The sequence below is a fragment of the Mixophyes fleayi genome, chromosome 7 (assembly GCF_038048845.1).
Source record: "Mixophyes fleayi isolate aMixFle1 chromosome 7, aMixFle1.hap1, whole genome shotgun sequence".
NCBI lineage: Eukaryota > Metazoa > Chordata > Amphibia > Anura > Limnodynastidae > Mixophyes > Mixophyes fleayi.
Genome location: NC_134408.1, coordinates 122,780,226 through 122,800,614, shown reverse-complemented (window position 1 = coordinate 122,800,614; position 20,389 = coordinate 122,780,226). Strand labels below are relative to the sequence as shown.

General features: G+C 40.2%; 1 protein-coding gene across 3 annotated transcripts in view; it reads right to left on the bottom strand.

Annotated features, from left to right (window-relative positions):
• Positions 1–20,389, bottom strand: part of ATF2 (activating transcription factor 2) — a 68,211-nt gene that overhangs the window by 31,321 nt on the left and 16,501 nt on the right. For all 3 annotated transcript variants that reach the window (XM_075180577.1, XM_075180578.1, XM_075180579.1), the window contains exons 7-8: positions 19,364–19,478; positions 17,748–17,834 (exon numbers count right to left, since the gene is read on the bottom strand). In XM_075180577.1, the coding sequence (XP_075036678.1) occupies positions 17,748–17,834; positions 19,364–19,478 (202 nt within the window). The remainder of the gene's footprint in view (positions 1–17,747; positions 17,835–19,363; positions 19,479–20,389) is intronic.

Here is a 20,389-nt window from a genome sequence, read left to right as displayed (position 1 = left end):
TAGAGTTATGAGGTTAAGTATTTATCTGTGACCTTTCCCTCATTATTTCTATTAGCTGACATGCAGGTTTTCCAGGTTAGGAAGACACATTAATCTTTTAAATGGCCATTAAGCTCATGTTGGTATAGTTCATATCTACCTCATACAACACCAATTAGGATGATCGGACTTCCTATATTACCACATATTTAAGAAAAAAAGTATGTATGTTTTTCAAGTAATCATTTATTAGTAATTATGCTTTACCCATAGTGAATCAATTCAAATGTTCATGCTGTCCATCTGTGGTAGGTAAATTAGATTGTAAGTTCTAGGGGTGCAGGGACTAATGTGCCTGAATAAGTATTCTGTTTGTACAGTGCTCTAAAAGTATGTATGCACTATTATCATTACATTATGATGACAGTGTTAATTAAGAACCAGAGCTGGTCTTGCTTATTTACCGTATGTACTCAAAGTCGTTATGGACAAGAACTGTAATACATACTACAGACCTATGCAATGCAAGCTGGGCGAGTTGTTCCTTTAGAGAAGTTACATACAAGTTAGTTATTAAGATATAATATATATATATATATATATATATATATATATATATATATATATATATATATATATATATATATATATATATATATATATATATATTACAGCTTACAAGGATAACTTTTCTCGATAGCGGCCCCTGAAGAAGCCGGCGGCGTTGGCTAACGTCACATTGAAGAGACTCAATGTGATCCGACTTGTTCAGGTAATAATTTAAGGAGGCAACGTCTGTACAAAGTACATGGTATAGTAATGAACCTTGTAAAGGAGTTGCCTCCTTAAATTATTACCTGAACAAGTCGGATCACATGGAGTCTCCTCAATGTGACATCAGCCACCGCTGCCGGCTTCTTCAGGGGCCGCAATCGAGAAAAGTCATCCTTGTAAGCCGTCATTCATTTCAGGCAGCAGCTCTTTGGTTTCCTCCAGCCGGGGTAAGCACTGTCGGGTTTTCCATGGCCGGAAAACTGACTACTATCTATCTATCTATCTATATCTTTATCTATATATTTTATTTCAGTAGCACCGATATGAAATGTCTCTAATTCAAGAGCAGCTCTATTCTGTTAGCATACACACAGGGCAGGCCAAAATACATAAAGTATCATTATGTTGAAGAATGACTGCAGAGCGAGACTGTAGGCTCATGCAAGGAAACAGCAGCCATGATATCTTATCTCCTTATGTGCCCAAAACACACAGCATATACCGTATGGCCCTACAGACATGAGCTGTATGTCACAGTCTCACACCGTTTAAAAGAATTGATTAAGTATGATTTAGCACTGTAGGGCAAAATATGAGAATAGTATTTCTTTCCCATAAGATTTGTTAAATTAAATAACAGTACACAATGAGATTTGTTTAATCTTTAAACCCCCCCCAGTGCAATATGTTGTTGGCCCTATTGGGAACAGTTGAGGGTTAATGGCGCTTACAAAAAACAGTGTGTACAGTTTAATACAAATACAAAAGCTGCCAGGAAAGCACAATGGCTGTTATTTAAAATAATGTTTTTCTTTGTTTCTCTAGTCACAGAATTTTATTGCGCTAAACAAATTTGAGGTTTTAAAAAGAATAAAATTGGCACAAATCAATAAAAGCTTAAAAAGTCCCTAGTGCTCAAAATGTTACATAATTCATCTTTACTATCTTAAGAGGGATCATGGGTTAGATTCCTATCTGTGTGGTGTTTGTATCCTATTATTATTATTAAATGAGGTAGCCTGCTAATCAAAATACAGTGTACCTGCTTCTAGCACAAAGTGAAGGCAGCCATTTTGTGAGCTGAGGAGAATGCATTAGCAATTATTAACATCATAGACGTTTGAAGCCCACAAAATGGCTGCCTCCACTGAATGATGGAAAGGGATATACTTATTGTGATGAATTTTATGAAAAAACTGTCCCACAGATAACTGTGTAGAAAAGATTGTGTTGTCCATAAGATAGCAAAAAATAATATTCTGTCATTTCCTCATAGGGCATAAAAAATTAAAACAAATCTGATTGGTTGACCTGGGTTTACAGTACTTTTTCTCAGAAATTCCCCCTCATTTACCTTCAAAATAACTGTAGAGATGCATCCGACTCAGTGACCTAGTAAATCCCGTTCCTGGGAATCTTATGGAGAAACATGGATTACCACCAATAGAGCAAGTAATAGAGTATGGATAGCAATGGGAATTGCAATATAATAATTAATATCCAGAATTAATAAAATGACAACATGTTAAGCAACAATGCATATGTGTTTATGTCGGGAGTAATGCAAAGACCCGTGTTTCATTACGTACAGCGCTGCAGAGTTAGTACTGCTATATACATAGAGGATGATGATGTGATCACATTCTCTTATGCAGGTCTGTCAGCCACTGCTCACTTTAATTAGTAGCATAATACATTTATTTCTTTTGTACACCCAGTGTAAGGGAAGTGGTAAGAGTTGTGGCCATGGATATTGGAGACAACGGGGAGTGGGAGAAGAGGGGTGGGGGAAGCACAACAACATAGGCCAGGGAAAAGCATATTCACACACATTATATATATATATATATATAAAAACAGGGATACTCTGCACTCTCCAAACACATAATTAATGCTGTACCAAGTACTGTTCTATAGTAAAAACAGGGAATGTTAGTTCCACATATTGCAATATATGTTAAGCTGACCAACTTACGCCAAAGTCTTCCATTACTCTTGCACCCCATTCTTTACATTAATTAATTCCAACTTGTGTCAAGTGAGTCCCAGGTCTCCCATGGCTGCTAGTGCTAGGGAAAGACTTGCCTTTAAAAGCTGTGTGCAGGTAAGCCTTAAGCCCAGATAAAATAGCATAGCATTTGATCATGTTAGGACTGACCAGAATGGGAAGACTTTGGCGTAAGTTGGTCAGCTTAACATATATTGCAATATGTGGAACTAACATTCCCTGTTTTTACTATAGAACAGTACTTGGTACAGCATTAATTATGTGTTTGGAGAGTGCAGAGTATCCCTGTTTTCTTGTCTATACAATGTGGGCAACCCCCTCTTGCACCCCAGTCTGTACATGGCGAGTGCAGAGGATCTATGTCTGTTTTTGTAAATATACATACATACATATACATATATATATATATATATATATATATATATATATATATATATATATATATATATATATATATATATAAATAAATAACATACACTCTTCTGGTTAATGTTTGTATACAGAGAATTGTGTTTGTTGTGTGGTATGTACCCTTGAAAACAAAACCCCTCAGACATCTGTCAAAATTTGGTAGGAATAGGTCGCTCCATCATCAGCTTACAGACACCAGGTAATATTCTCTAGGAACAACTTATGAAAAAGTCAGATCCATATTTCATATCTGCCACAAAAGCTCATCAGAGTAATAACCCTTCTTCTCCTGGGTGTTATCCTACCATCTGCTGCTCTATTACTTATCTTTATTTTGCAACTAATTAACAGCATAATCTTCTAAATTCAGCAAGTTAATTATCATTATTCTGGTCTTTGCAGCATCATCAGTCCTCATGAAGTCTTGTCTCTCCTCCCCCAGAGAACAGAGGAAAATGAAGTAGGTTGGGAAAGGGTCTGTTTAGAGGGGGGCTCATTAGGTGTTTGCTGATGAGCTTGGCATACAGAGGCAGGTCAGGAGAATTCTGCTGAACACAAGGTTCCATGCAGGGCTCAACCAAGTTAATATCGCTTTCTGAATTGTTGCCAACCTGCCCTCTGTCAGCTCTCAAACGCAGCCTCCTGCAGTAAACCTACTGGCCTCATACTGTGCGGAAAGATAATTCACAGTTTGTCACTAAAGTCTTTACATGGTGGATCCCACAGGGTGGAACTTCAGTTAATGTTCTCTTGATTGTTCTTCCCTCCCCTCCAGCTCTTTCAGTTAGTTTAAGTAGAGCACTCCGATATAAAAGTAGAGATGTGCACTTAACTAAACTAACTGGAAAGTGACACGCTTGACACAAATAATTATTTAAATGTTTAGCGCTTGTGCCGACACTGATGGTTGTAATGAAAACAATACAAAAGCTGTAGAAGCAGTTTCATCACGTCATTAAAGCAAAGTGCAGGATAAAAAGACCTACCATGTCATGGTAAAGTTTTACCCATCATCATTTATTCATATACCCATGGATACATACTTATCCCCAACACCCCCCCCCCCCCCCCCCTACTAATCACATAGCCCCATACTTACAGACCTGACGGTATATTTACTAAACTGTGGGTTTGAAAAAGTGGAGATGTTGCCTATAGAAACCATTTATTTAATACCTTCTACTAAATGACAGCTAGAATCTGATTGGTTGCTATAGGCAACATCTCCACTTTTTCAAAACCACAGTTTAGTAAATATACCCCCAAGCATATTTAGAGCTCCCCGATTCACCAGACAGGCAAGACCTTCAACCTCACAAAAGCCCTCTTTCCCAAATCCCTGCTTCCCCTACTCCCAAATCCCTCCTCACACCCCCCTACTAACATCTCTCTTCCAATCCCTACTTCAAAACCCATGCCCTATCTTCTCACCTCTCCCACCTCATGGATTATTATTAGGTTGCACACTAGGACTACCCAAAAGCCACGCGAATAGGCCAAATCTGCAGACTAAATAAGCATTAACATCCCTTCAGCGGCTGTGGTGCTGTTGCTAATATAAGCAGTGAATTGGACCTACACACCAGTGGCAACCTAAATTTTTAACTACACCCGAGTACTCCAAACGCAGTGCTTTTAATACGAATTTGGCCCGCAGTTTGTACCTATCTCTTGCAGGTAGACACAATCAGTGGCCCAAATAAGTGACACCACCCTAACCCTAGAGAGTCCATCGCGCAGGGAGTTTGACTTATTTAGCAAAAGAATTGTGTTAACTCAAATCAATTGTCCCAATTTGCAAAACCAAAGCCTGGGGTGTTCATACCAATTTAGGCCGCAAATTGAGTCTACTTGCATCACTCTCAAATATCCTAATACATGGTAACAAAAATGTAGCCTTGACTAGAAATGCATAGCCTAATTTCCGTTCTAATATGAGCTGCGAAACAAGCACAGAAAATGTAGTAAATAATAGTAATAATAACAAAAGTACTTTTATAATTCACACCCACCTCTTTCTTTTCAGTGTTTTAATGGGGGGGGGGGGGGAACTTATTTTTGGTTTAGTTTATTAAAACAGCTTTAAAAAGATTTTTGCATAAAAGTTGGGAGCGCTCCGAATGCAGATTGCGGCCCTGGTAGTAAACAGATGGTCACCCAAAACCACATACACAAAATATACTACCAATTGGCACTATCTGTTAAACACAGCAAAAAGTCTTATAACAATTCTTCTAAACTTTTTCAGACTAGAGGAAATATAATAAAATACAACTTCCTTGATGTTCCCACCAGTCTCATTTAGTTGTTTGAAATGATCATATAAAGGAAAAGATTAAAAAATACAACAACAATATAGTGTAATATATTCTTATTGATGTTCTAATAAAAAAAGGTCCAATCAACACCAAATTAGGCCCAATCCCCACAAGATGAGTGTCACATTAGTTACACCACAATGATATCTCTCTGTGATGTGTATTAAGATTATCTACTTTCATTCACTTCTCCATAGCTATGTGTCACATAACATGTGGGACGGTTCTCAGCGTGACCCAGAAAAAATACAAAAAGAATATCACAATAGTGTATTATCCAACAAAATTTAAATTTATTCACAATAATATATTCACAAAAAAATACAGATAAAAGTCAGGAGCCAAAAAAAAGGATCCTCGTGAGATGAGGGATTGCCGCCAAGGAAGTTTTACCTTATTAAAAGAGCTTGTTTCTCAAAACACATTGTTTTTCACATGCACAGGTGTATTCTTGCTGAAGTGTCAAAATTGCTGAAGAAGTGGATTGAGGGAGGCTTCTAGATAATATTATTATTATTATTATTATTAACAATAATAACAACAACAAAAATTAACAAATTACCCTTGGCCATCAAACTATTGTATGTAGAGACCAGGACTTCCTCTCAATGGTATTTACAGAGGAATGATTCAGTAGTGATGCATCAGATCATTTTAATTGAGCTATGTTACTGGAAAAGTTTGGGGTAGGGGTTCAATAGTTACAGTCAAATAAAGCTAACCCCTCTGCTTTGAATGAAAACTCTAGTCCTCATTACCTGAAGCCCCCGACCAACTCTGTGTATTCGTTAGACCCTAGGTCCTCAACATGTGGTATGTATACCTGAATGGGTACTTCAGAGAGACTGAATTGAATAATATATATATATATATATATATATATATATATATATATATATATATATATATATATATATATATATTACACATACATATACATACACAACACACACACACACACACACACACACACGAGAGCAACCCTGCTTTAAGCATCCAAGTATGTAGATGTTTCAATGAACAGGGCTGGGACAGGCTATCGGATAGCAGCTAATTAGACAATTAACTGATGCCTTCTGGACTGATGTGCTGAGTCTAGCATGTTACGTCTCAGCAGATGGAAGTTCTCAGTTCTAAGCTGAGGAATCCATAATAACCACAATGATGTCATCACCATCCACAGTGTTTTGGGAATTATGACCAACAGCTCCAACTGAAGGAGTGCCAGCATGCATAATGTGTAAATACTGAAAGCAGTATCCAGGGAAGGAGATAAGCAGGAAGAAAATCATACATTCTAACAAAAAACAATATAAAAAAATAATGCCATGGCAGCATGGTGGATAGTTTTTGCTACATCACAGTGCTAGGATCATGGGTTCAATTCCAGCCAGGTCCTTATCTGTGTGGAATTTTTTAAGTTCTCCCCGTTTTTGCTTGGGATGCCACCCACACTCCAAAAAGATACTGGTAGGTTTATTGGCTTCTGACAAAATTATTACCATCATCATCGTGGATTTATAAGGCGCCACAGTGCTCCGCAGCGCCGTGCAGTAGGGAGAACAGTACATACATAAAACAGGAAGACAAAATAAACGCAGAGATGAAAGCAAAGGGTATGGAGGATGGAGGATTATGCTCATTACAGAGCTTACATTCTAAGTGGAAGAGGGCACAGCTGAAACAAAAGGGGCGAGTGTGGCTCAGAGTGGAGATTGGGACAGTCGTGAAGTTGTGAGGGTGCATAAGTGTGAAGAGATGGGTTATCAAAGGGCTTCTAAAGATTTCAATTCTGAGTGGGCATTCCATGAGTGGGGACAAGCACGAGAGAAGTCTCAGGCAGGAGTGAGAGATGGTTACTAGAGACGAGAAGTGACGCAGGTCAGAGGTAGAGGGAGGGAGAGTATTTTGATATGCGATTTGGGATGTATGCAGGGATGATGATGAGTGCTTTGTAGGTAAAGGTAAATAATTTAATTGGATTCTGGAGGACACAGGGAGCCAGTGTAGGGATTTGCAAAGCGGTGCAGCAGACGTGGAGCAGTGAGAGAGTAAGATCAGTCTTGCACCATCATTTAGGATGGATTGAAGTGTGGATATACGCCAGATAGCAGGAGAATGCAGTAGTCAAGATGGGAGATGAAGAGAGAATGGATAAGAGTTTTAGTAACATGCGAGTAAAAAAAGGGTTTATTCTTGCAATGTTGTAAGGTGGAGTCGACAGGACTGGGAGTGGGTCTGGATGTGAGGAATAAAGCAGAGGGTAAAGTCAAGTGTGACACCAAGAATGTGGGCTGGGGAGACTGAGAAAATTGTGGTGTTATCGACAGGTAGGGGTATTTAAAAGCAGGTGGTGGGTTAGTATTTACTTCTGCACTTTATTATTTCTCCTTTGGCGAAGACCAGTATCCCCCCTCCCCCCAACTCATATTCTTAGAAAATGTTATAGAATCTTGAATAATCAGTGCAACAAATATTTACTCACTTGTTTGCTCTACGACAATCTGTTGTTGTTTTTGATATTTGCTATTCGAATATCTTCCTTTACATTGTCATCTAGCTATGTTTTATTTTTATTTTTTTTCTCTTCCTGCAATGTACTAATTGCTGATTTTTGTCTATATATCAATGCATATTTTTCAAAATAAATAGTAAAAAAAAAAAAAGCAGGTGGTGACTGACAGGAGGGCAGATAATGAGCTCTGTTTTAGACATGTTGAGCTTTAGGTACCGTTGGGACATCCATGTGAAGATAGCAGAAAGACAGTTGGTTACACAACATAGTACAGAAAGAGAGAAGTCGGGGAAGAGATATAGATTTGAGTGTCATCAGCGTAGAGGTGGTATTGGAGGCCGAATGAGTGAATTAGTGCCCCAAGAGAAGAGGTGTACAATGAAAAAAGTAAATTGCCAAGAACAGAGCCTTGTGGGACCACAACAGATAACGGGAGTGGAGGTGATGATGTGCAGAGATAGAAACACTAAAGGAGCGGTTCGATAGGTAGGAAGTGAACCAGGAAAGAACGGTGTCATGAAGGCCAATGGAGTGAAGGGTGTGTAGGAGAAGAGGGTGATCAACAATGTCAAAAGCAGCAGAGAGGTCCAGGAGAATGAGTATGGAGAAATGACCCTTAGACTTTGCAGTAAGTAGATTATTGATCACTTTCATGTCCCAAAAGAAATACAGATGTCTGTTATGTAGCTTCTATTGATTTTTGGGAAGATTTAAAACATTGAGTGTGAAGTGGCGAGAGCACATCCAAGATGGCATAAAGATATTTACTAACACGGGCCAACATTGATAGCAAGAGATGATAAATAAATGTGGTATACTCTGCAAAGAGGTGATACTGAAATCCAAACAAGCTAGTTTTCCAAGAGAAGTCATATAGATAGAGAAAAGGTTGGCTGAAAGCTTTACTGAAGAGAGTCCAATATGTTGTGTGAGTAAAGAAATTGTGTGAGGCAAGTGTAGGCAAGCCTCTGAAGAAGCTTAAATGGCTGGAACTTAGGTGATTATTATTATTATCATTTATTTGTTAGGCGCCAGAAGGTATCCGCAGCGCCGCACACAGTACTAACAGTAGACTATACAGGGTGAAACCATACAGAACAATGAACAAAAAGTACCAATACTTCAGAAACTCCGGCTAGTCATATGCAGTAAAGACGGAGCGGAAGAACAGGTATGGAGACAGGAGGGGAGGGGGCCCTGCTCATACGAGCTTTTTATTATTATTATTATTAATTTTTATTTATAGGGCGCCACTAGGTGTCCGTAGCGCCGTACAGGGACAAACAAGTACAATACAAGGTGGGACAGCACGGTACAGTAAACAATAAGCACAGTAACTCAGTAAGCTCAAAGCACAGCTAGAGAGAGGGGGAGGGAAGACCAGCAAGCGCTGGAGCCCAAAAGGAAGGGCGCGGATGACGGGGAGACCCCCCGAGGGGTGGGGGGGAAAGGTAGCTGGAGAGCAGAGTTAGAAGTGAAGGAAACAGGAGGAGATATGGCCCTGCTCAAGGGAGCGTACAATCTAAGCTTACATCCTAAGGGAGGGTAAACAGACCAGGCACAAGAGGAGCCAGTTGAGGCAAGAGGAGAGAAGGGAGGACGAGCAAAGGGAGGAGATGGGGGTTAAGTAGATGGTTGGTAGGCTTTGAGGAAGAGGCGAGTTTTGAGTGCACGTTTGAAGGAGCACAGAGTAGGAGAGAGACGGATGGAACGAGGGAGGTCGTTCCAGAGAAGGGGGGCTGCACGGGAAAAGTCTTGGATTCTGGAGTGGGAAGAGGTGATAAGGGTGGAGGAGAGGCGGCGGTCGTTGGCCGAGCGCAGGGAGCGGGCAGGAGTGTGAATGGAGAGGAGGTTAGAGATATAAGGGGCAGTAGAGTTGGAGAGAGCCTTGTAAGTGGTGGTGAGGAGTTTGAAAAGGATTCTGTAGGGGAAGGGGAGCCAGTGTAAGGCAAGTCAGAGAGGGGAGGCAGAGGAGGAGCGGCGTGAAAGGAAAATGAGTCTTGCGGCGGCATTGAGTATAGAGCAGAGGGGGGAGAGAAGGGAGTGGGGAAGGCCAGTGAGGAGGAGGTTACAATAATCAAGGCGGGAGATGATGAGTGCGTGGATGATAGTTTTGGTGGCATCCTGAGAGAGAAAAGGACGGATGCGGGCGATGTTGCGTAGTTGGAAGAGACAGGCTTGGGCAAGGGAATGAATGTGGGGGGCAAAAGAGAGAGAGGAGTCGAGGGTGACACCCAGGCAGCGAAGTTGGGTGACAGAGGAGATGGTGGTGTTGTTGACGACAATAGAGAGGTCATCGTGGGATGGGAGTCTGGGCGGAGGAAAGACAATGAGTTCAGTTTAAGAGATATTGATTTTGAGAAAGTGCTCGGACATCCAGGAGGAGATGGCGGAGAGGCAGTCGGATACCCGAGCGAGGAGGGTGGAGGAAAGATCAGGAGAGGAGATATAGAGTTGAATGTCATCAGCATAAAGGTGATACTGAAGACCGAAGGAGGAGATGAGAGCACCAAGGGAGGAAGTGTAGAGCGAAAAGAGTAGAGGGCCAAGAACAGAGCCCTGCGGGACTCCTACGGGTAGAAGGTAGGTGGAGGAGGAAGAACCAGACGTGGATACAGAGAAGGAGCGATTAGCGAGGTATGAGGCGAACCAGGCATGGACAGAACCAGAGAGGCCGAGAAAGAGAAGAGTTTGCAGCAGGAGGGGGTGGTCCACGGTGTCAAAGGCTGCAGAGAGGTCAAGGAGGATGAGTACGGAGAAGTGACCCTTGGATTTGGCTAATAGGAGATCATTAGTAGCCTTGGCCAGGGCAGTTTCGGTAGAATGGAGGGGGCGGTAGCCAGATTGGAGAGGGTCAAGGAGGGAATTGTCCGTGAGGTGCCTGGTTAGGCGGCTGCAGACAATCCGCTCAAGTAATTTGGAGGCATAGGGGAGAAGAGAGATAGGGCAATAATTAGCAAGAGAGGTGGGGTCAAGATTGGTTTTTTTGAGGATAGGAGAGATAAGAGCGTGTTTAAAAGAGGAGGGTACTACACCAGAGGAGAGTGATAGGTTGAAAAGGTGTGCTAGGTAAGAGCAGGCCTTTGGAGAGAGTGATTCCACTGATCTACTTGTCCCCCCTCCTAGGAGGCCAGGTCAGTTAAATCTGCGTCACCAGACTATACTACAGTTAAATGCTTTTGAATCTGTCAGCAGCAGCATTTACCTGTTTTATTGTGTACCCCCAACCCTCTGTCCCTTTTCTATACGTTTATATAAGTTTTTATTTTTTATCTTGAAAACATCAAAAACTTTATAATGGATGTCCCCTTCTAGCAGGTTGTGGAACCTTCAGATCCCTGGAGCCTGGTTAACGTCTGCATTGGAAAGGCCTGATTAAGGGTTCAGGTAGCTCCAGGCTAATACACTAGTAAAGTCTATCGCTGTCAACGCCAGGCTATTACATTGTAGGTAAAAACGAACTTGTCCTTAATTTAAAATCCTACTTCCTTTACACCCCTCTAATGATTATGTTCCAGTATTTGGAAAGGGTCACAGCAAGGGCGATGGTAAAGAGAAAGAAGAAAAAAAGAAGAAGAAAGAAGAAAGCAGAGAGAGAAGAAGGAGAAGAAAGAAAAAGGTATAAAGTAAGTACAAACATCCTGGAGTGTAGCAGAGTGTAGAGAAAAAGAGGGGGGCAGGAGGATAGGCTGCTAAAGAAGAACGGTGGGGAAGAGCTAGTCTGCTAGAGAAGAAGGAGGGAAAAGGGGGAAAAATAGGCAGGGGGGAGAGATAGGCTGCCACATAGGAGGAGGACAGCGGGAAAGAGAAAAAGAAGAAAAAGGAGCAATCTTAAATGAAGAATCGCATAGCACTCCACAATTCATTAACACCATGATCTCATGATCACGGTATGATCCTTGCTGGGTATAAAGAAAGTACAAATATCCTGGAGTGTAGCCAAGAAGGGGGGTGGGGAATGATAGGCTTCGGGAATAGAAGAGGGGGGAGGAGAAGAGGAGGGGGGGGTAGGCCCCCACAGAGGAGGAGATTGACGGAAAAGAGAAAAAGAAAAAAAAAAAGAAAGAAAAAGGCTGCTACAAGCGAAGAGTGGGGAGGAGACGGGCTGCTACAAGCGAAGAGTGGGGAGGAGACGGGCTGCTACAAGCGAAGAGTGGGGAGGAGACGGGCTGCTACAAGCGAAGAGTGGGGAGGAGACGGGCTGCTACAAGCGAAGAGTGGGGAGGAGACGGGCTGCTACAAGCGAAGAGTGGGGAGGAGACGGGCTGCTACAAGCGAAGAGTGGGGAGGAGACGGGCTGCTACAAGCGAAGAGTGGGGAGGAGACAGGCTGCTACAAGCGAAGAGTGGGGAGGAGACGGGCTGCTACAAGCGAAGAGTGGGGAGGAGACGGGCTGCTACAAAAGATGACGAGGGGAATAAAAGAAAGTGAAAAAAAAGAAAAAGAAAAAAGTTTTTAGATGCGCCTGCATGATCCCATTGCATTGAAGTACAATATGAAATAAAAAAAAATAAGCAGAATTTGGTCTCATGTTATCTTTTTAAGCATTAAGGGGGTTAATGTATATGTTAAATGCATGCTGCAACATTTAACAGTCAAAAAGTTGCATTTTTACCAGAAAGCCACCACACAAAAAGACAAATATACACTGTTAATTTGACTGGCATGTGGATCTACACAATTTCCCCCCTAAACTCCCTATACAAGACCTTTACCAACACCACACCAAAGTTCCAGTACAGACTCCTTTGAATAGCTTTTTTTATCAAACGTGCCAAGTCAACCTTTCATCTGCAATTCTCTCATCTCAAAGTTTTAGGAGATTACTTGATGATTCAGTCACACCATTTCAACAAGCTTTTCCATCTATTACAATCTCACTATGGAAGAAAGAACAGCTTTAAGAGAGCTTAGCAAGTATGGAGATATCATCATTTATCCAGCAGATAAAGTCGGGGCCATAGTTATCCACAATACAGTAGACTATAGACAAAAAAATTAAGACACTTGACAGACACACAAGTTTACTGGAAACAATAGTACATTGCAAAAATTAGTTGCATACAATACTGATTTCTGCTCAGAGGAGTGGATACTTACAAGAAAAATCTTCAAATCTTCAACCCCCTCCTCTATGCATGACGGACCGCTGGTTTTCGGTTCTCCTCATGCAGACTAGAAGATGTGTGCCTTAGGCCTAGGATGTTATTTTACATTGTTCTTCACTAATTTTCTGTGTTTACACTGTGTTGCTTTCTTATTGTTTAAGATTGCTATACCAATACTGCCCCATCTCTTTTTATATCACCCAGATCTCTGGATCACAGTAGTAGTTGCCCCACGCCCTTTATGACAGGTGTGACCCCACACACACTGATCATGTCCACTTCCCTGTCCCCCTTGTTTCCTTTTCTTCTCCCTTCCATTCTTCCTTACTACAGGCACTTTCCGATTCTATTTGTCATCATTGCCACAGTATTAACATTGTTTTGTTATTATGCTTTCCTCCAACACATTTGACCCTTACTGCAGGACCTGGGACGGCCCATTCTCCACCTTCAGATGGCTCTTAGGATCTTCTCCTTGTCGTTAAAGGTATGAACAGACCACAAAAACATACACCATGATTTCTTACACTCAAACAACAAAGGGCTGACATAATTTTTCTCCAGGAGAAACACTTTACTCGTCACTCACATCTAGAATTGAAGTCTAGACTGTAGCCCTCTACTTTCCATGCTTGCGACCCTAGACAGAAGAAACGAGGTGTTGCTACCCTAATTGCCTCCCATTTAACGTTCCAGCTGTTAACATCCCACTCAGACCCTGGGCAGCCACTTTCTAATTCTGATAGGAACTCTGATTCAGAGCATCCAAGTTAACTAAAGTTCATTTTTCGCCACCTTAGATTCCTTGCTCTCTCAGGTCCGCCAGGGAGAAGCAATTATGGCAGGGGACTTTAAAGTTGTAGTAAATGACACTTGATAAGTTGTCCACTCTGGCTTCCCCCACCAGCGGCTCAGAGTCCTGTAAATCCAAGGCTTTGGCATCCCTCCTCTCTCACCAACTTCTCTTTCACTCAGAGAACCCTCCTCCCAAAACCATACATCTACTCCCCAGTCCACGGCACCAATTCATGAATAGACATGATCTTCCTCAGCCACGATCTGTTCCTGAAGCTCCAAGCAGCTCACGTACATCTGATGGTCTGGTCCGACCATTCCCCTATTACTGCTGACCTCTCAGATATAGCTGTGTCCTCGGAATCAGTTGCGGTCATCATGCTGATGCCATCAGACATCTGGAGCTTCGGTTTTCAGGCAAGTCTGTTTTTATTGCATTTGTATTTTTATGCGATCAGATTTTTTGTGTAGGTAGGAAGCTTGTCGAAATTGTTGTCAGCGGTAAAACAATTACCACTGGTTATATATATATAATATATATATATATATATATATATATATATATATATATATATATATATATATATATATATATATATAAATAAAAAGGTTATATCGTACATAATTTAACCATAAAAACAAAACAAAAAGATTTCTCTGACGTGAACCAGTTTGGACTTTAGAAACCAATATCAGCAAATGATGCACTGGTGAGAGACAACAAATTAAAAGGATTGTATATGGACCCTTCCCACTGTAAAGAAGAGTTCCCAGATTTGAGTGCTCTAGGATAGTCTGGGTGCAGACTACAGGTTTTTTAGCCGATTATCGTGCCAGCCACACGGTCCGATATCGCATTAGTGTATACGCTCCAACGCACATCCTAACGATTGATTACATTTTATAAACAGACTAAAAATCTCTATAAACGATGTTGTGCTAATGCTGCAGTGTGTATGCAGCCACGACCAGCAGTGTCCATAAATCTCTGCGGAGTGTGCAGAGTCACAATCTTTTCAGCTGATGGTTATGACAGATAAAGAGCACAGATCTGAAGGTGAATCTTGTAAAACGTGTGTACACATGAATCGGCATGCTGATCAGGACTTCCAGTCGTTGGTAAAATCATTAATGATATCGCCTCGGGAAAAATTACCTGTAGTGTGTACCCAGCCATACCGTTACAGAGTATCATTCCAACCATTCACAGGAATCAAAAGATTTGTCAATGAGAGTTCGATATCTGTAGTAATTGGCCCCAGCCTGCTTTGAGATGAATCATGATTTCAGAGACGGTATCATCAATGGACCCTAATCTGTGTGTGTGTTATATAGGGAATTTAGGCTGTAAGCTGCAATGGGGCAGAGACTGATGTGAATGATCACATATTCTCTGTACAGCACTGTACAATGTGACTGCCACTATATAAATAAATAGAAATAATTTAAAGAACAAACAAAATAAAACCACAACATTTTCCACAATAAATTATTACCCTTTCCTGACATAATGCTGTGTAAAGTCTTTGTGAGTGTATGTTTTTTTTACTTTTTATCCAGAATAGGGAATAGTGTTTTTAATAATAAATGTTACATACAATAATACCACTAATTTAGATACTGTGTAATGTAAACTAGTGATAAAGCATGTACACATATACTACAAACAGGGGCACCATGCAGAGAAGTAAAACAATCTACTGGCACCGGGGTTCCTGTGCCCCAAGAACAGCTTCAAACGCAATGTTATTTTAACGAGACTGCTGTGCTTAGAAGGTTCATAAAGAATTGCACAGCTTAAAAGATGTCTAGTCCCTTCGTGCATGCGAGCCAGATACTTTACTGGCTCACAGAAGTTATTAGTTTCAGTCATAGGAAGACTTTAAATTTTTTATTTTTTTTATGTATTATTCGATATAGATCACCAACACAGCACAATCAGTGAACAACACACTAATTTCCCTACAACAGACTCGCAAATACTAGGGGCAATTCAGTTGAAAACCAAATGTGGCTTTGGATTGTAGGAAACAAAAACAACTGGATCAAACCCACTCAAAAACAGGAAGAACATGCAAACCATCACGCAGAAGATACAGGAAGACGTTATCTAGATAGTACCCTAGTTGGAAGTGACATTCCCACTCATTATCAGTCAGATAGATATATTTTGATTGGGAAGGGGGGGGGGGGTTCAACCCTTACACCTAATGTTCAAATTCTATAAATTCTATGGAAAAAGGAGTACAGAAAAGCCGGTGTAGTGTTCGGGTGCACGACATGGATATAAACCCTCATCCCAGAGATATATATATATATATGTATTCACTCCCAATAGAGGAGTACCTCTGATTTCACTGCGTGCAGGTAATACAGGGGTTGACTATTGTAGCAGTCTGCTTAGGTCTGTGTCCCATCACATATATGTCTACACTTCAGAAAGGTCTGTGATGCTACAGATAAGAGCAGCATATTACCCAGGTTTATTACCAGATGTAATAAGATTGACGGTCCTTTTTAACTCACAATAGGATACTTGCTGTGAAATGCAGTATGTTGTATATAGGAACCAACATACGTCAAAGCAATAATTTTCAGAATTCATATTTGACGATATCACTGCATACTGGTGTAACTAGTGGAACAGTCACACAACCAGTGTCAAGCACGAATACTATTGTTATGAGGAAGCTATAGAGATAACATATTTACCCAAGGACTCCAGATAGTATGTTCTTGTTTCATATGTATGCGGGTGTATTCATATTCTATAGAATGCAATTATTACATTTCTATCATGTCCCAGAGAACAAATATCTTATATAAAACAGTATTTATGCTGAAACAAAAGCAGTAAAAAAAAAACTGATTAGCATACATGCAGACATTCTTTTAGTGACCTCACAGTGAGGTGGGGCTGGTAGACACAAGAGAATATTTTGTTGGGGGTTAATCTGTTATTGAAGCTCTGTACATGTTTAAGTCTCCCTGGCTTGGTTACACAAAAGCAAATTTTTATATATCATTGTGACATTTTTTGTCATATTAAACTCAATATTAATAATGTACTGTCTTTGTTTTCTTAAATAATGTGCCAGGTTAGCTTGGTTGTTATAATCTCTACATTTAGGGCAGATCACTATTTGGTTACAGTAACTCTGATTCATTTAAGTTGTGAGTGTATATTGAGAGAGGTCAGGGAGTAACTGAAGACTTCCGTAGTGTCAGCTTTGGAACCAAATCTTACAAGTGACAGAATTGGGTAGATAACAGGAAGTGCGAGATATAATTTTGGGGAATTGAGTAATGCAGATGGCAATGCAGCAATCAGCCCCGTCTTTCAAACAGAGGACATGTCAATAACCTTCAGTGATGACCAAAAAGACAAAGCTAGGTTTCTGTAATCATTTTAAAGGCCTTCCCCTTTTTTAATTTTTGGGATCCACGACATTTTTTTGTTTTTGGTGTCCAGAAACAAAAAGGAAAGCATATTTATTAAATATGTTCCTTTAAAAAAGCTGCATCAGTCAGCTCCCACAGAAAAATGTGGACTTGAGCACAGTAAGTAGTACAATTAAAAGGTGGTTCACAGTGCAGCCAACAGTGAGTGAAATATAAAATGTAGCCAGCTAACCAAATACAGAATAAAATATAGAATGGACTTTAAAGGGTTAATGCGCCACATTTATTAGAAGAGATGGATTTAAATGTAGCACAATAATATTACCTAGAACATTATTAACATGTTCCATTGTCCTACAGTGTTTGCACTAGTCAATCAATATTGATAAAAACAATCAAACAAAAACATGTACACAGTATAGCATTAGATTAGTTACCAGTTTTGCTTCTGACTGGACAGGTGGTGGAGATGGAGGGCCTGGAATCCCTGGGACAGTAGGCACCACGGTGACCGGTCTGACAATCTGTGAAGGTAATAGAACGGATCTATCATTTTTACCAATTCACCTGACCTATATAAAGTGTAATCTATTCACAATATACAAATATAGCTTACTAGATATCCTGAAAGGAGTCTACACCTCATTCTTTTCCATATTTACGGGTTATGATTGCTTTGGATTTAGCATGAAAAGTCAAATAATTTCCAAAATTATATATAAACTGAAGTGGAAGCAGGAATCGAACATTGTAAAATGCTTTCATTTATTATGCTTAATTATAAAAGCAGCAAAAAAAAATCAAAAAAATCAAAAAAGAATGGTCAGCACTCTTTTCAAAGTTAAATTAAGAAACTTTGTTTAAAAAAACGTACAAACGGGTTTCATTTAATAAAAAAAACAAGAACTCCCCACTAGAGGGCGAGATTTACAATGAGAAAGAAATACTGCAATGATGTAAAAGCTCCAATGTTAGCAGAGCCAATACAAATTTGCATGGAAGATAAATCCTTTAAACTTTCTTTTAAATTCCTTTAAACTTATTTTTTTAGGTACATACATAATGCCGCCACCCATTGATTTACCAAAATGTTATGTTATTACTAAGCTTTAAAGTGCTGCCATTTCCTATACAGAGTCAAAGCAGCAATTCTGTAGGCAGAAATAATGTTCTTGGGACGTACATGCAAACAATAGGTTCTGCTCCCAATTTGCCCAAACACATGATGGGCCAAGTTACAAAGATCCAGTTGCTTGGCGGTCAGGCTTACTGTGTGATCAGCAGAGGAATGCACACATATGCTAATGCTGTTTTTAGAGTATGACATTTTTCAGCCAGCACAATTAAAATTGGATTAATCCTGATTAAATTTTATTCATAACAAAAGATTCTGCACCCACACATAAAGCAATGTTCTGATAATTTGGTCAACAGAGCCCAAATTCCTCACCCTGAGCTACCTGCGGGTAGGCAACTAAACATCTAGCTTGTATAGGAAGGGACCTGGTGACACTACAACTTTCCTATTTGGCCAGTCCCACTTCTGGCACCAACATATCAGTGTGAGGGAGTGTGAACTGGCTCATTTTACATCCATCTACATAATCAGGTAGAATGGCCTGACTTACTTTGGTATTTGCATGCAGGCAGCACTACCAGTGCTTACCCATCGCATCAATGCATGATAGAAGGTGTAGTTTCATGCATGCAGGAAAATATAAGTGATATCACTGTTGACTGTGTACTATCCCACTATCTGCCAAATGGTAATTAGAGCAAGCATGGAGGACTGAAAAGTAAGATTTTCTATACCATCGCCATCATACAGATACTCAAATGTGGCAACTTTCTTTTTGCATGGTGATGCTTTTAGTTACAATCGCTGATAACAATATTAGTTTCTAACCTTAGAGGTGTGCAAAAAACAAAAACACATTTCAGAAATGAAACTGTACAGTGTGATGAACAGAAGGGAAATGAAAGAGTATACAGTGAAGTTTGCTCTATCTACACATTAACACTACAAGGAGAATTCACACACATACAGACTTACTGGGACTGAAGCAGGTATGTGTACATTGGAATTTGTGATTGAGGCAGGAATAGCAACAGGCATGGTTTGTCCATTAGGTAGATGTAACAATAGAGGAAAAGGAGCTGGAACTGGTCTGAGGATAGAAATAAAAAAGGGTTCTGACCTTTAAAAAACAAGCCAACCACAGACTTAGCACATCAGAAAATTGGGGAAAGAGATAACTGTACATGCTTTCTTTTACAAGTACTCTTTACAGCAAGCACATAAAAGTGAACTGGTATCAAGTTAAGAATTTGCAAATGCAGACTGGTTTCAAACTAAACAGGGTGGCATTTTCTCATTGAATTATATAATTGAGACAGCAGACTATGTCTGAAAGTGTGAATGCACACCTACACTTTTCAAACTGTTTCAAACACCAATGTCGGTATTGATTTTCCACAATCAATTGACAGGTCTTGCAAAAGAACGGAGACCACCATAATAATGCTGACAATATTTGCTGAATTTAAGAAAAAGTAAAAACAGATATATGAGATATATAGAGATTATATAAAGATATATATATATATATATATATATATATATATATATATATATAATTTACAAAGTGCAAAACATCAATTGCATATGCTAAAGCAGCTCTGAACCTGCAATGTGCCTCAATTCTTGCCAAGGTGCATGCGTTTAGGAAGGAGCAGCAGCAGTTTGCACCGCCAAAGGGGAGGAGTTGAGTGATGTGAATTCGTGTCCTAGCTAAGTATGGAGGAGGTGCACTGCAGAAAAGAGATTTCCTATTACGGTGGAAGACTATTGAAATTATCTAAAGGAGTGGTGAAGAGAGGACTCTTAAGTGGTGTTCCTTGCCATGTGGAGTGGCCCATAGCCATTTCTCCTCCTCAAAAGGGCGCTGCAAAACCAAGGCATTTTGCGGTGCTCATTGGGCATGCTTTATAAATGATCTCCAAACAAATATTCAGACTATGACATTAAAATTAGGTGTAGGCACCTTTATTCGAACACTTTACACAAAACGAGTCAGTT